Source organism: Aspergillus nomiae, assembly GCF_001204775.2.
Source record: "Aspergillus nomiae NRRL 13137 chromosome Unknown contig00127, whole genome shotgun sequence".
Lineage (NCBI taxonomy): Eukaryota > Fungi > Ascomycota > Eurotiomycetes > Eurotiales > Aspergillaceae > Aspergillus > Aspergillus nomiae.
This window is the reverse complement of record NW_015378182.1, coordinates 59,228-75,210: the sequence shown is the minus strand read 5'-3', so window position 1 is coordinate 75,210 and position 15,983 is coordinate 59,228. Positions and strand designations below refer to the sequence as shown.

The following is a 15,983-nucleotide window of genomic DNA, read 5'->3' as shown; positions in this document are numbered from 1 at the left end:
TTTTTTTTTTTCTTGCGATGAATTGTCGTGGATTCTGTTGCTGGCATATTCGCCCGGAGTCCCCTCCCCACCTGACACGTGTGACATGCCTCGTCTACTCGACCTACATTCTCCCGTCCACTCATACTGGTGCTGATCGCGTGTTCTATAGCCAATCTCTCATCATCTTCTTGGTCGCCGCCTTCCCGTCGCCCTTCAACTGTTGGTGCTCAAGACCAGTTGGAAAGCTTAATTGCCAGACACGGTCACCCCACTCGAGTATCGCTGTCGTCCTTGGAAGAATTAACGGCCACCTCGTCCACATATAATCCTCCCTCCTCCCGGTCTCCCTCACCTCTCTCAGAAACCACGGACTCCTTGGGGACTCTCTCCCTCTCGACCTCTACCTCGAGACCCATCCCCATTCCCAAGCCGTCCTTCCACACGCACCAGGACGACCTTCCCGTCACTCCTTTGACAGGTCGATTCGACAAGGGCTATTATTTCGCTCATCGTGACCAGGCTTATAACAAGGCCCGAGAGAAGCCGATCCATCGCCGGAGTCGCCCGCACCCTCATTGCTCCCGCCGTTCACCGACCAGCATGCGTTCAGACAATTCCACATTCTACTCACCGGTGGTGTCTTCGGCCATGTCTCCCTCTGCACGTCCGTCGTCTCCTCAACAACCACCCCGTTCCCGAACACAGAATCCCACCAAATCCGTGCCAGCCTTTCATCTCAGCAACCTGCCACGGTTCCATCCAGCGGTCTACTCGGCGGGTTCTCCGGGACAACCGACATCCCCACGTCAACCGCGGCCATCCGCCTACCGCACCACCTCGGGCTCTCGGGACGCGATGTGGCAGTATCAAGAACTCGTCGAGGGTGTGACCTTGTCGAAGACACCATCCCGACCACTCTCGCCAAGTCCGTCTGCCCCCCGCTTAGACCCTCTTCGCAGCCCTGGGCCAGTCACTCCCCTCGCTCTGGAAGAGACAAGCGGCTACCTGATCTCGGGAACGTCCAACGCGTCAGCTTTTGCTTCACGGGACGCCCAATCCGGTCCAGCACCCGATTTAATCGACAGACTGATCGTCCGTGAGGCCGAGAGAGCGCGTCAAAATAACAAGAAAAGCGCCAAGAATCGCTATTAACCTTCGCCGTCCGAGGGAGACTTTTCTACGATGCAGAGTCGGTCTGTGACCTGTATTTGCCGAGAACTACCAGGACTTCTGTTTCATAGACTCATTTTCATATCCTGTTTGTTGTGTTCGCGTTGACTACCGAGTCTATAGACAATCTCCAGACATCGGAAAGACCGCCTTTGTGTGTACTACGAGCTATTGTATTTTATACCCCACATAGCCTTACATTCTCTTCTTTTCTATGTTGTGTGTTGCTATTATGATTTTTGATATTTTTTCGTTTCTGTTGTTCTTATATTCTCCACACATATCTGTTATCACGTGTTCTGGGACTTTTCAATTGCATTAACTATAAAGACCGAACAGAACCAGACTGTTCTGCATTTGTTTTACAATGAGTTGACGATCTCGAAGCTCCCTATTGTGGAAAGCATGAAGAGATCCAAAAAGAAGAGGAAAACAAAGAAAACAAACCACATCTCACTGGGCATTTCATTGTTCGTTGTGTCATGGCATTCAGAATATATATTTGGGCTTCACAGCCGCTAGACAATAACCAACCAATCGTTACCAACATTACCTTAGTAGCGGCACATAGGCAACTCTTTCACGTCTATAGTAGGTTTCTCTATATCAATTAATAACGTGCACATTAGCACTCTAAGGTTATGTGGCCGTGGATAAACTGGTTCAACTCGGAGTTAAGAGGAGTGCAAGTCCGGGACGATCGGCAAGGTTTCGGAGGTGCACCACTGCTCCCCGACCGTCGAGTTCAAGTTTTGCGGGGCGCCGCAAAGCATGGAATCTTTAAGACTTCCTCGTTTTCTCCTACTTTTCAATGGAGGCTTCTCTATTATTCTCTAAAGGTCTCAATCATATTCTGAGTCTTCCGTCCGCGAACGTCAATCATACCGACTAATGGGGACTACACAACGTTGTTAACATCGCCAACCCTCTCGTCCGATAGCGGACCCCCCCCAAAAACACTACCTTGCGACCTGACTACGTACAGCGGTCGAGTCCCCGCGCAGATACTGAGAATTATCCCACCGGGATATTCAAGCCATAGGCGACAAATATATAACTCGAAATGTCGACATCATCAACAGCATTGGAGACATCTATAACACCGCCAATCCCCGAGCATCAAGCATCAAAGAAAATGGGCGGTTCCGCCGCAGGGGGTGGACATGCACCGGTCACGAGCTCGAAGCGCGACTATAAGGGATTTGTTGCGGGTGTATTCTCTGGTATTGCGAAGCTGAGTGGTATGTATTTTCTCTAAACTGTTGCCGATAGATGTGTGGTCTGTCGGTCATTGTGATGCTCATAGCTAATTTTGTTTTCTATGGATCTTAGTCGGACACCCGTATGTGGTACATCTCTTGTCGTGCGCTACTCTCAGACCAGGAATGTTAACACCGAGTTTCTCATAGATTCGATACCGTGAAGGTCCGTCTACAGACGAGTAAGGATGGGCACTTCAAGGGACCGCTAGATTGCGTGCTACAGACAGTGCGGAAAGAGGGTGTGAGTGGACTATACAAGGGAGCAACGCCACCGCTGGTCGGATGGATGGTGATGGACTCTGTGTGAGTTTCGTCCGGGCCCTACTCCAATTGACGAGGAAGGAGGAGCTGACCCGAAGTATAGCATGCTTGGCTCCTTGACGCTGTATCGCCGATTGCTGCTCGAGAACGTCTTCTCCAGGCCTGAGATTCGCCGCATAACACCCTTTGCCAAATACCAAGACGGGCACACGCTGCCCAGCTTTGGTCATGGAATTGCGGGCATTTTGGCCGGAACAACAGTCAGTTTCATTGCGGCACCTGTAGAACACGTCAAAGCGCGACTGCAGATTCAGTATGCGGCCGATAAATCGCAGCGTATGTACAGTGGGCCGATCGATTGCACGCGTAAAATTGTAAGTGCAGTACCCAAACGAGGGAGGGTAAGGATGAAATGATGCTGACTTTAGTAGCTTCGCACGCATGGACTCTCCGGCTTATATCGTGGCTTGTACGCCACAATCTTCTTCCGCTCCTTCTTTTTCTTCTGGTGGGGATCCTACGATGTGCTGTCCCGGTGGATGAGGGAGCGAACAAATCTATCCACGCCGGCGATTAACTTCTGGGCCGGTGGAATCTCGGCGCAGATCTTCTGGATTACGTCGTATCCGTCTGATGTGGTGAAACAGCGCCTTATGACCGACCCAATGGGCGGCGCTTTGGGTGACGGGCAGCGACAGTTCCGGTGGTGGAAAGACGCTGCGGTGGCGGTTTACCGCGAGCGAGGATGGAGAGGATACTGGAGAGGCTTTGTGCCTTGCTTCCTGAGAGCGTTCCCGGCGAATGCCATGGCTCTGGTTGCATTTGAGGGTGTGATGCGGTGGCTGCCCTGAAAAAATGTGGGTGCCAGTCGCGACGGGGACTCGAAGACCAAGCCAAGAGGCTACAGTGCATTTGTACATACATATGATAGATCTATACCAACGCATGAACGACTTTATTATAATAGACACAATCCATTGATTGCATTCAACATCCCTAAAGAAAATAACGTAAAATAAAATGAATAAAGAAGGATAATTTGTTGAAAGAAGAATCAAGGGCACGAAAGAACCCCGTGTAAAGGGTGAACCCTGCAGGGTTGCCGCATTCGGCGCTGAACGTGTGTTCCCATCGACCAGAAACAGCCATCAGACTCTCTCGTGCAATTTCTCTCCCTCTCTGAATGCAACTGCGGTGCCAGTCGAGACATCGAGGCTCCGAAATGGCGACCCAGCAGCCACAGCAAAAGCAGGAAGGCGGAAGAAAGGGTCCAACCGAGCCAGACAGAAAATTGGGTCCGTGTGTCTTTTTCCGGAGAGCTTCACTGGACTAGAACATCGATCGTCTACTTCGCCATCATTTCTCTCCGTCCGCTCCCCTCCGGAGACTACATGCGGGGAGTTGACCAACTACTACCACTCGTATTCCAATTCGCTATGTCAGGGGTCAGGCACAGCACTGCTCTTATCGCTGGCTAACGGGGATTCACCGGACCACGACTGTCGATCCCATATTGACCACGTTACGCACACCAATCCTGCGACATACATCATCACAATCCCTCCTCGATCACCAACGCCCTTACAACTTCTCCCCCGGTCCTGAACAGGCCATGATGGCCGTCGCACGCCCAATGCGACGCACAAGTCCCATCACCTTCTTCCTGGCAGCCTTCCTCGCCTTCGGATTCCTCTTCTTCCTCCTCTCCCCGTCATCCTCCGCCACCACCACCGCAGGAGACACCTCGCAGCAACGCCGCGAAGACGCCGCAGACCACCCTCTCTCGCCGCCCACCAAACCCTTCTTCAAGTCCCAACCCGTCCGCGATGACGCCTCAAGGCCCCTCCCCCCGTCGTGCACTACGACCTCAACAAACTCACCACCACCAGCGACTCCGCCGACAAAGGCGAACGAGTCCTCATCCTCACCCCCTTAGCCCGCTTCTACCAAGAATTCTGGGACAACCTCGCCCACCTCAACTACCCCCACGAACTCATCTCCCTGGGCTTCATCATCCCCAACACAAAAGAAGGCTCCGCCGCCCTGTCCGCCCTGGAAACCGCCATCAGTAAGACGCAGAACGGCCCCATCCCGTCCCGCTTCGCCAGCATCAGCATCCTGCGCCAGGACTTCGAGCCCCCGCTGCAATCCCAGGACGAAAAGGAGCGCCACAAGCTCGAGAACCAGAAGGCCCGCCGTGAGAGCATGTCCCGCGCCCGCAACAGCCTCCTCTTCACCACCCTCGGCCCGTCAACCTCCTGGGTCCTCTGGCTCGACGCCGATATCATCGAGACGCCGCCGACGCTCATCCAGGACCTGACGGGCCATAACTACCCAGTCATTGTCCCGAACTGCTACCAACGGTACTACAACACCGACCACAAGCAGATGGAGGTCCGGCCGTATGACTTCAACTCGTGGGTCGATAGCTCCAATGCTCAAGCATTGGCCGAGAGTATGGGCCCCGATGAGATTCTCCTCGAGGCTATGCCGAGATGCCCACGTATCGCACGCTCATGGCGTATCTGGCTGACACGGAGAGCCCCAACCCGAGACGCGTGATCGAGCTCGATGGCGTCGGTGGCACGGCGTTGATGGTCAAGGCTGATGTGCATCGTGACGGAGCCATGTTTCCGGCTTTCCCCTTCTATCACCTCGTTGAGACGGAGGGGTTCGCTAAGATGGCTAAGAGATTGGGGTATCAGGTCTTTGGGCTGCCGGATTATTTTGTAAGTTTCCCCTTTCCCCCATTTCTCCCGTTTTTTAAAATTACTTTTTCCTTGTCAAACTGGTTGTTGTTTGGGTGCTAATTGAGCTTGGTTTAGGTATATCACTACAATGAGTGAAAGGCCTGTCATGTTTTTTCCCATTTAGATTGTGTTTTGTTTTATGTATTGATCGATTGCATCCGCGCGCTGTGCGCAGGTTCGGTTTTGCCCTGGTCGTGGGGTCTTGTTTTGCATTTCCTTCTGTCTTACGATGCTTCCTAAACTTGATGGTCGGATGGGCGTTGGTTTGTCTTGTATCATGTGGTTCTACGTAGAGTGGGACGGAGGTCCGTCTGGTCTGAGTCTATGTCTTGCCAGGAACGGGGCTGGCGCTATTGAGATATTATTCTAGGTCCCATTACATACATACACGCGAAATCGTTTTCATCTAGATGACTTTTGGTAGATGGTGTAGTAGGTAGTCTCATCTTTGACGGTAGGAGAGTGAGTGAGAGTGAGGGTGTCGTTTGTGGGTTATTTTGGGAGGGACGTAGGCTTAATCCCAAGAGATCCTGTTATTCTCGTTAGCAAAGCCAAACCGCATATAATAGTGTTGACGAGAGAGACATACGCAAGCATAATCCCCGCCCCAAGCGCGACAGCCAAAAACTGCACAATGGTCTTCTTAATCTCGAGCTTCTTATCCTTGCCCGTCTCCAACAGCTCAGGGATAACAGACACAGTTCCCACATACAGGAACGTCCCCGCCGTAAATGGCAAAAGCATATCTCCCCACTGCAAACTCGTGCCCCAAAGACCACTCACCACTCCCTCAGCAGCATCAGCAGCGGCGCCATGACTTCCGCCGAGCTCCTGCACCGCGATACCGATAAAGGTACCCAGGAAGGCACCAATGGCGGTAACGAACTGCGCGCCCATGGCCTTCTTCTTCGAGAAACCAGACTGCACGAGGAGAGCGAAGTCACCAACCTCGTGGGGAATTTCATGGAAGAAGACGGCGACGGTGGTCGTTGCGCCGATGGTGGGGGAGGCGTAGAAGGAGGAGGACATGGCCAGGCCGTCGGTGATGTTGTGGGTAAAGTCGGCGATCAGGTTGAGGTAGCCGCCCAGTTTGACGCTGGGGTTGATTTCCTTTCCGGGCTCGGCGTTTGCGACGGCTTGCTCCTTGGTGGACTTGCGCTGTTTGAGGTCACCGGAGGATTTGCTGTCGGTTGAGGTGCCAGTTGTTACTGCTGTGGCGGGTTCGTGGGAGTGACTGTGGCCGTGGGAATGGTCGTGGCCTTCGCCGCCAGTTGCGATGCGGAGGGTCTTGTCCATTGCGACGAAGGTGAAGAAGCCGACCATGATGCCGAGTCCGAGGAGGAGGTTCCTGTTCGGCTCGACCATGACGAAGCGGACGTGCTCGGGGCTGTCTTCGCCGAGGAAGATCTCAGGTAGAAGGTGGAATAGTGTGTCGCCCATCAGCCCGCCCACAGCGAAAGCTACCATCACGGACAAGGATGAGGGGTCGATGTTCGGGGGGCATAGTGCTAGCAGGAAGTCTGATACTGGTCAATTGCTGTATCACGTCGCGGGGTAAAATATAGACACGTACTGGGGGGTCCGGAGATATACGCAGTGGCCAGAATTGCATTCACAGCTGGACTACCAGGGAAAAGGACGGCGAAGATCTTCGAGGTCAAGCTGGCGGTTTGGGGGCTGGTGGCACGCTTGTGCTCGTTGAGAGATTCCACGAGAGGGCAGTTCTATGTATTTATTAGTATATTGTAGGACATCTCAGTATATGACCGCAATTGAGGCGTAGATATCGGTATAGACTCTTCAGGGGTAAAGAGACAGCTTCATATTTACCTGCAATTCATCCTCTATCTGGCTTACAGACAGCTCTCCAATGGGAATGACATCTTTAGCAACCGCCAGGACACTGAAAAGGACCAGTCCAGCAGCCAGCGCAAAGGCAAGCCGACGCGGCGGAGAGAAAAGCCGAGCCATTGCTGCGAGAATGATTCTGTACGCTCAGGAGAGCAGTGACACCCGGATCGGAAGTAAGTGAGTGACAGGTCGCATGGGCCCGATCGTCGGACCCTTAAAACTGATGGACTGATTTCTTCTTATCGGGAATCCCACGACAAACACGCCAAGACTAGCAAATGCAAACACCCACCAGCCTTTTCGGAGAAATCGATAAGATTATTTTTCAGATTTCTTCAGCGCATCTCCCTTTTCGACATCGAATCCGTTAATACTCATAATCACACAACATGGGAAACCCAAGACAGAAGAGAAAGCTTAAGTCTTCCCTGCCGAAGCAGAAGCCCAAGAGGACTGGTATCCTCAAGAACGGCAACAAGAAAATTAATGTGCTGGGAAATGCGATCATCGCCGAGAATTGGTAAATTTCAAAGTACCGCAAGTGACATGCGCAATGCTAATGTAGGTACCTCTAGGGACCGGAGCCTGACTCTTACACAAAACTACCGTCGTCTTGGTCTCACCCATCGTCTGAATGCCCCCACCGGTGGTTCTGAAAAGCGTGTGACGAAAACTGGCGTCGAGACCGTCCCGGAGGACTCTCTTCACATCAAGAGCAGCGCCCATGCCGCCACGAAGAAAATTACGCTGGGAGAAATTAAGGTCGAGCGCGATCCCGAGACCGGAAAGATTATCCGCGTTATTCAACCCGATGAGCACGAAATGATTGAAGTCGCTGGACGTAAGGTCCGCAAGTCGAACCCGCTTAATGACCCGTTGAACGATTCGACCGACGACGAGATGGAGGATGCTGAGTCGCAGAAGAAGAGCTCCGCAAGTGCGATTGTTCAACAGCTCGAACGCCAAGCAGACAAGGAGAGCAGTCGCGTCAAGGCGAAGAAACCCCGACACATGAGCGAGAGAGAAGTAGAGTGGATTACAAGGTTGATTGACCGCCACGGAGACAACATCTCAGCCATGGTCCGTGACCGGAAATTGAACCCGATGCAGCAGACCGAGGGTGATATAAAACGGAGGATTCGCAAATTTAAGGAGAGCCAGCAGTGAAGAAATCCGGTTGTTGCATTGTGTCGCGGCGAGTTTGGCGTTAGACGGTTGATTTTGGATAAAAGTATGTTTATGCTGGGTTATATTCGACCATATTGAGGTGGTCTACTGGCTATCCTGGTGGTCTCAAGTCGTGTCATACCATAGAATCGTCATTTATGTGCTGTCTGGCATCGATATCCAATGATAATCTGAACATATGCGTTTGATGAATTTCAATATACAGTGCAATATGCAGAACACTAAAGCCGCTTCTACTCTGATGCTGAACCGGATCTAAGCTAGACGAAGGGGGTCAAATGGAGGCCAATATTTCCACAAGATAGCGTATACATGCCCTATATACACACCAGGAGCATACACTGTACACCACCTAACCAAAAACACAACACACAACAAAACGCATATCACAACAAACCAACACCTTTCCCTGCTATTATACCACCTCATATCCCACCCTTAACCCTCCATCCTAACATCCTCACAACAACATACTCTTAACCAACTACAAAATGACCACTATACTCCTCCTCATCTACCTCTTCACAATAACCACCTTTCTCCACCCAGGATGGGCCCAGACCAACCAGTACGCCCCCTCCTCCCACTATCACCTTCAAAGAAACCCCCCAAATCACATCTTAACAGCATACACCAGGCGAACACCTAATAACCTCTGTTCAACCCCCGGCACCCACTACTGCACGCACAGCTCCCTCCACAGCCCAGAAATACTCTCCTGCGTGACACGCACCCGAGCCGAGCTCCGCTCTTGCAATGTCGAGTACGTCCCTTCACAGTCTACACCAAGGCGACTTACAAATAGGATGTTACTGAATAACTACACAGATTGGCGCGTATCATACCCAAGGGATACGAGGAGTGGGCTTTATGTACCTCTTCCACCTTTTTCACTCGAATTATTGGGTACTATATAATGCTAATGGGGGACTAGGCTATGAATCCTCGCCCGCGGCTGGGGATGCTGTTTGTGCGTTTAATGGGACGGGATATACGCGGAAAGGAGCTACTGTTGCGGTTCCGGAGACGGGGATCTGTGAAGATGAGATTGATTTTGTTTCTTTGGGGGAGGAGGTGAGCTCGAGGCTGAGTTATGGATTAGGGTCTGGATCAAGTCCTACGATTGTGTCATCTTTGGATGCAGGTTGGAGCTCTTTCCGGCCGGTTACTACGCCTGGGATTGGTGAGGTGGGGGAGTCGGTGCAGAGAAACAGGAAACAAAGGCTTTGTTTTGAGCGTGGGAGGCCGAGGGCTGTGGATCCTGGGGATTGGAATAGGGTTGTTACGCTGCTTGGTTCGGGGTCCGGTTGGAGGTCCTTGGGTGATGGGGTCGGCGGGTCTCAGGAGACGACTAGAGTCGGTGGAGGGTGGCTACGTCTGGGTTGGGGTTGGATTCTACTAGTGCTCTTGCGAGTGCGTATGTCTCGGTTTCGACTGGGAGCTTACCGCTTTGGAATGGTACCTCGGCGATTGGGCTTCCTGTTGTGACTGGATCTGTCGGTGGGGTTGGGGCTTTGGGGCTGAAAAGGGTCTGGTATGTGTATGTTGTCTTTGTGCTCTGGGCTTTGGGATGGGCTTGGTAGATGATCCTACATGGTGTCTCGTTCAGCGGGTTGGGGATTGTTTGGAGAGGTGGAAGTGGAATATTGGGTACTCTGTGAGGTACAGTTCTGCGGGATAAAGTAAATGGGCTCTATTCATTTAGTCCATAGTCTTGTGTCTAGTAACATGTTCACATATCCCTTACGTATCCTTGTTGGGATACTCGTCCCTGGTCCAGCACAACATAGTAATCCGCGTCCTTGATGGCTTCCAATCTGTGCGCAATAGTGATGACAGTCGACTCTTTCATTTCCTCTCTAAGGACTTGCTGGATCTCCAGCGAGCTCTCGTGGTCGATGGACGCTGTTGCCTCGTCGAGTATGACAATGGAGCTCCGACGCAAGACTGCCCGCGACAGGCCGATTAGTTGTCGTTCGCCCTGGCTAAGGTTTCGACCGCCGGCTTCAACATGTGTCTCTAAGTTCCAGCCGTGTCTGCTGCAGATGCGTTTGAGGACGTCGGCACACTCCACATCTGTGTACTCGCCAGTTGGATCGAGGTTGCGACGGATGCTTCCCGGGAAAAGAACAGGGTCTTGCGCAACAAATGTTACCCGGGTCCGGAGTGCTTGGGTGCTCACCTGCGCAATATCATGGTCGTCAATTAGGATGCGGCCGCCATCTGGGCGAATCACATTAAGCAGTGACACTGCGAGGGTAGACTTCCCGCTTCCTGTTCTGCCGATGACGGCTGTCGTGGACCCGCCGGGAATGCGGAGGGAGATATTGTTCAGTGATGGATCTAGATGGGGAGCATATCGTATGGTAACATCCTCGAAGACAATATCGGAGCCGAATTTCGGCCAAGATGCCGGTGGCTCAATGGTCCCTGGAGATTCTTGCTCGATGTGTAGAAGCTCGTCTACTCTCTCAACCGAGACGAAATCCATCTGCAGCTGGCCATACTGCTTGCACAATGCGTGCGTAGAGTCCACAAAGTTATTCGCTGCTATCAAAACGAACGCCGCCAGGCCAGGAGTGACATTCGTGTATAATGCAATGGCAGTCAGGCAGAACGTTGAAAGCGCAGATAAGCTTTCGAAACGATACATCAGCCAGCTCTGGAGCGACCAGTAGAAGTGGTCCATGCCCTGAAACTTATCCACAACTGCGATGACTCTATCTTGGAAGCGCGATTCCGCATGGAACGCACGGACAGTAGTTAGACCGTGCAACAGTTCTCCAAAGTTAGAGATTAGTGGACTCAGAGACACCATCTCCAGCCGTCGCAAGCTTTGTGACGTTGGGAGGAACCGCAGGAAAGTAAAGATAAAGGCGGCAGTCAGGACAAATGAAAAGGCAAGAAACGTCGGTGTAACTGAGGCAATGACCAGAAGTGAAGAAACCCACACAATGGCCTGGAAGAATATTCGCTGGAATTGTTCACTGATATTGCCGTCAACCACACCGATGTCGGATGTCAACCGGTTCATCAAACGCCCAATAGGAGTGACATCAAAGAAACGGAATGTGGCATGGCTGACACGCAGCATGACCTGCTGGAACATTGTTTTCCCCGCACAGTAAACTATGACAATCATCATGAGCTGCGAGACTAGAATTGTTAGTGATTGGAAAACTGTGATGGCAAAGAATGCCACAAGCCATGGTCGGACATCTTCAACTGGTGCCGGAAATTTGTCAAATGGGTTCCCTGACTTCCAGTTGAGCGCCTGCGGGAGGACTAGTGGTTCTCCCAGTCCTCCTATGGAAGCCTTCTTGTAAGATGGTGAGAAGCCAAATGATACAACCGGTTGGCCGTGATTGTAAGCCTCGCCCCATTCCTTGAGGAACCAGGATTGACCAACAGCGGCGAGACGATACATGGTTATGAAGACCGCAAGGACCAGCCACCACTTGTACTTTCCAGCTCTTATATAGTTCCAGTAGACCTTGGCCTTCACTCCCCATTCGGCCCGGTGTTCCTCTTCAATAAACTTGTCTGGCACTGCAGCCTTATCATCCAGGTCTGCTGTTTCACCTGGAGTCTCATCATCCGTAGATTGGGACGAAGAGGATTCTTCTGTATCATCGATACTAAGGGTTGAGGAAATGGATTGCCTATCCTCTATGGTAGCTCTGCCATCATGAAGGTGAACAATTTGGTCTGCGATATGACGTACCAAAGTGGTGCGGTGAGTAACAAGGACAACTGTGCGATCTTGCATCAACGGGCCAGAGAAGCATCTGCGAACTATGGTTTCTGCCGTGTTATGATCCAGGGCGGATAAAGGGTCGTCAAGATATAATATTGTCGCAGAACTGTAAACTGCCCGTGCAAGAGCCACACGTGCTTTCTGCCCACCCGAGAGGCCAATACCATTCTCACCCACAAATGAAAGGTCGCCATGCTTGAAATTGGCTAGATCTGGAAGTAATGCGCAGGCCTCGAGAACTTGTTTGTAGCGACGTTCATCATACGCGGAGGAGAACAGAATATTGTCACGGATACTCATGCTCTGCAACCATGGAGTTTGAGAGCAATATCCGACCATCTCACTGGGGGTCTCGGAAACACCACTCAGTCTATCAAGTTCACCGAGTAAGGCTTGAAGCAGTGCTGATTTCCCAGCCCCTACTTTACCACAGATGACTGTCAACCCCCGTGAAACCTTCAAGTTGATATCAGAGAGCACAGGTGATGTTCTACCAGGCCATGCAAAGTAACAAGAATCCAACACGAGTGGGGCTTCAGCGTTCGTTCCTATTGCTGCCTGTTTCTGCTTGTCAGGTTCAGCCATAAAGTCCTCTATACGTTCCATGGCGATAGAGGCATTGATAAGCACTGTTATTAGACCGGGGATTTCTCTTAGTCGAAGCTCCAGCATCGTGAAGAGCTGCAATGCTGGAAATATAATGTCAATACGTAGGGGGTTCCCAGCCAGCAATGTATAAGCATACAAGGCCACGACCGGGAAAAGGCCGCTGGCGAAGGTGTTGACAAAGCGGATTAAAACATTGAAAAGACTAGTCACGATGCGAAGGTTCAATTCAGATTGCCTGGCATCCATAACCTGACTGAGCCAATGGTTTTGCCAGCCATACCAGCGAAGATGGCGAAGGGCCTCCACGAACTGAGACGATATCTGGAGTCTAGTATCTGTTGCTAATCTGCGCACTCTTTCCCATCGAAGGAGAATACGTGTTATGAAAGCGTTTAAGATCTGAGCTATCAGGATAGCGGAGATCCCGAGAAAGCAGGAGGGCCCAAGCAATTTCCAGACGAGGACTGTGGCAATGACAAGACCGAGGGGTTTGTCGACCAAAGTGTCGACTTCCCAGAACCGTTGGGCAACCTCGTAGACATCTCCACGTAACAAATTGAATATCTTTCCCATGGAAGCCGCGGTCTTCCCTTTTTCTTTACTAGTGGCCCGTCGCAGCGGAAATAGTCCGCAGAGCTTCCTCTGTTTAGTATTGGGCGCCACTTCACCGTTACTGTCCTCACTTTGCTGGCACTCGTTTTCGCTCCCTCTTTCTGTAATTTGCTGATCGAAGATATTCTTCCTCGATAATGCCTTCTCATATACCATCATGATCATTTCACCTCTGCTCCGTTCGTAACAGCGTCTACCGTACCAAAGGTTCAATACCTGAGACTGTGCTGCAACCAAACGAAGCACTACTGACAGCAACGCGTATGTCAAGGCAACACGTTTTGGTGCGTTAGGGTCGCTCATTGCCTTGAGGAGCTGTTGCAGAAGCACGGGAGTTGAAAAGTCTGTAAGGCTGATTAACACCAGCCAAGATCACGGAGGAATGAGACACGAACCACAAAGCATCTGCACCGTAGAGATTCCGGTAATGATCAGGACATCGATGCCATTTGCTTGAAGGAGCCTAGATATGACAGATCCACGGAGCTGGCGGAACCGTTCATGCAGTCTACGATGCTGAAACTCGAAACCTAAGAACCAAACATCATCCTCATTTAACTGTCTGTTCTTGCCGGCTGCCATCAGCGGGGCCATCCAAGACACAGTAAGAAATTGCCAAAGTCGTAAGTTGTCCTCGGGGCTGCGAAATTTGCTCGATGGCGGTTGGCCCACGACGCCAATATCAACGCGGGGAAGTGAGGGTCCGCGAAATGGCATACAGAGGATAGTTGCGCAGGCAGCAGCGTCAGCACTAGCGGCAATGTAATGAGTATAAACCCTCGACACTGCATAAGCGTCACGATTTAGTATGAATGCCGTTTCCACGGCCAGCTCTGCAGCAAAGAAAGACAGCATCGATACTGGACAGGACCTTGGGCGTTCTATGGCGATCAAAACAATTGCAACTGCCTAGATCGTCGCTTCCACTTAGTGTACGTTACGCGAAACCATAGCCGTGACTTACCCAAGGTACTAGGAGAATAATATTGGTCGGCGTGGGCGCGTATGGCACAATTTTCGTGACCTCAGCTGCGAATCCAACTGTTGAGAACGCAAGAAGGGCAATCACCCATCCCGTTCTTTGTCTTGGCCTCTCTGATGGCAGCTCAGGACATGGCGGCTGTTCAGCAACGAAAGGCCGCATCCATTTTGGACAGCGAACCAAGGAAGAACGATTGAGCGCATGGCTCAATCCAATGACCAAGACTATGATGCCCGGAATGAGAGAGACATATCGCATGGCACATGCTGACAACCGGGCATTGGCCGAGTCCTGCGAGCGAGTTAGCAAAGGCGAACATTGCACCATCGATGCAAAATACGCACCCAAACGGAATGGCAAGAATAAAGAGCATCATTTTCTTTATTCAGAAGCATCTGGATGGCTTTAGTTGATCCTTCAGATTGTCGTCCATCCGAGATATGAATTGAGTTCCAACCACTGAACGACAAGCTTCCCCCGCCTTCGGACGGATGCGGTAAGTAAGTGCCTGGGCGCGGACCGGGGTATTTCCGTATGCCTGAGGCTATACTAGTCCCCTCACCGCCTAGAGCATTTAGTAGAGAATGTCTTTATTGTGTTCGAGTCTAACCACGTATATGATTGAAGTAGTAGGTACAGTGCTGGTTGAACTGACGCATGCTGTTACAAGGTGTCCGTGAGCTAGAGCCAACACTTGTGCTACTTACATCATGATGTCACTAACTATATACAGCATTCTTCCTCACATTATATATTGTCTGGTACTTGATGCTTCTAACCCATTCGGTTAATCGTACGAGGCAAAAATGTGGGAATTGAACGAGGCGTGAGAGTTATGACAAACCACATATGAATCCTCTCCTATTTTCTCACACCATCCCGGGAAGCAACAAGCTCTTCACGCAGTCGAGACAAGGCCTCCAGCACAGTTGCTTCGCGGATACGCTCACGAGTTCCAGGGAAGTTGAAGGGACCCCAAGCTTGGGTACCAGTAGGTGAGGCAATGCCGATGTATACCGTGCCAACAGGCTTTCCATCCTGAGACGCGGGACCAGCAACTCCCGTTGTCCCAATTCCCCATGCTGTTGGGGTGTTGTCACAAGTTGTGATTTTGCGAGCGCCTTCGGCCATCTGGGTTGCGACATTGGGGTCAATTACACCCATAGTAGCGATCAGGTCTGATTCCACGCCTAGGAGCTGCTGCTTGAGAGGTGTTGCGTAGGACACAACCCCGCCCCGGAATACTGCGCTTGAGCCTGGCACAGAGGTGAGTGCGGCCATCACACCACCTGCAGTCAGGGATTCTGCGACTCCAAGTGTCTGGTCAGCCTGGCCAAGCATCTGGACAACATCGGTAGCTATATCAAGGAGCGTTTCGGTGCTTCGCTGTGTGTAGACTGGAATGGAAGCCATCGTGGGCTATATGGTAAACGAATTGGGATAATGATTTAGATGCTGGGATATGTATGAAGGTAGTATTGCTATGGAGGGGGGCTATTTCTTAATATACTGCGACAAGAACTTGGGACACTTAACAGATACTAGATCGATAGGTAGAT

At 51.4% G+C, this 15,983-nt stretch overlaps 7 protein-coding genes across 7 annotated transcripts; 5 read left to right on the top strand and 2 right to left on the bottom strand.

Moving 5' to 3' along the window:
- Window positions 1–153: 153 nt before the first annotated feature.
- On the top strand, window positions 154–1,134 carry ANOM_005482 (uncharacterized protein; the record flags this gene model as incomplete). The annotated part of the gene is made up of 1 exon (XM_015550739.1): window positions 154–1,134. A coding segment is annotated over one exon (915 nt), but the record flags the coding sequence as incomplete, so codon positions are not given.
- Window positions 1,135–2,215: 1,081 nt separating this feature from the next.
- Window positions 2,216–3,526, top strand: ANOM_005481 (putative mitochondrial carrier protein; the record flags this gene model as incomplete). Its single annotated transcript, XM_015550738.1, has 5 exons — window positions 2,216–2,393; window positions 2,485–2,494; window positions 2,562–2,717; window positions 2,779–3,049; window positions 3,107–3,526. The coding sequence occupies 5 exons, from the start codon at window positions 2,216–2,218 to the stop codon at window positions 3,524–3,526; spliced, it is 1,035 nt and encodes a 344-aa protein (XP_015407064.1).
- Window positions 3,527–4,287: 761 nt separating this feature from the next.
- Window positions 4,288–5,830, top strand: ANOM_005480 (mannosyltransferase complex subunit MNN9; the record flags this gene model as incomplete). Its single annotated transcript, XM_015550737.1, has 4 exons — window positions 4,288–4,484; window positions 4,565–5,092; window positions 5,218–5,404; window positions 5,501–5,830. 4 exons carry the CDS (start codon window positions 4,288–4,290, stop codon window positions 5,519–5,521), a joined length of 933 nt encoding a protein of 310 aa, XP_015407063.1. The 3' UTR covers window positions 5,522–5,830.
- Window positions 5,831–5,917: 87 nt separating this feature from the next.
- On the bottom strand, window positions 5,918–7,396 carry ANOM_005479 (Zn(2+) transporter YKE4; the record flags this gene model as incomplete). The annotated part of the gene is made up of 3 exons (XM_015550736.1): window positions 5,918–6,945; window positions 6,999–7,149; window positions 7,256–7,396. The coding sequence occupies 3 exons, from the start codon at window positions 7,394–7,396 to the stop codon at window positions 5,918–5,920; spliced, it is 1,320 nt and encodes a 439-aa protein (XP_015407043.1).
- Window positions 7,397–7,631: 235 nt separating this feature from the next.
- On the top strand, window positions 7,632–8,443 carry ANOM_005478 (nucleolar protein 16; the record flags this gene model as incomplete). Its single annotated transcript, XM_015550735.1, has 2 exons — window positions 7,632–7,796; window positions 7,852–8,443. The coding sequence occupies exons 1-2, from the start codon at window positions 7,666–7,668 to the stop codon at window positions 8,441–8,443; spliced, it is 723 nt and encodes a 240-aa protein (XP_015407044.1). The 5' UTR covers window positions 7,632–7,665.
- Window positions 8,444–8,955: 512 nt separating this feature from the next.
- On the top strand, window positions 8,956–9,952 carry ANOM_005477 (uncharacterized protein; the record flags this gene model as incomplete). The annotated part of the gene is made up of 4 exons (XM_015550734.1): window positions 8,956–9,032; window positions 9,102–9,227; window positions 9,293–9,336; window positions 9,399–9,952. The coding sequence occupies 4 exons, from the start codon at window positions 8,956–8,958 to the stop codon at window positions 9,950–9,952; spliced, it is 801 nt and encodes a 266-aa protein (XP_015407051.1).
- Window positions 9,953–10,196: 244 nt separating this feature from the next.
- Window positions 10,197–14,819, bottom strand: ANOM_005476 (putative ABC bile acid transporter; the record flags this gene model as incomplete). The annotated part of the gene is made up of 4 exons (XM_015550733.1): window positions 10,197–13,786; window positions 13,838–14,351; window positions 14,407–14,715; window positions 14,769–14,819. The coding sequence occupies 4 exons, from the start codon at window positions 14,817–14,819 to the stop codon at window positions 10,197–10,199; spliced, it is 4,464 nt and encodes a 1,487-aa protein (XP_015407052.1).
- Between the last annotated feature and the right edge of the window lie 1,164 nt (window positions 14,820–15,983).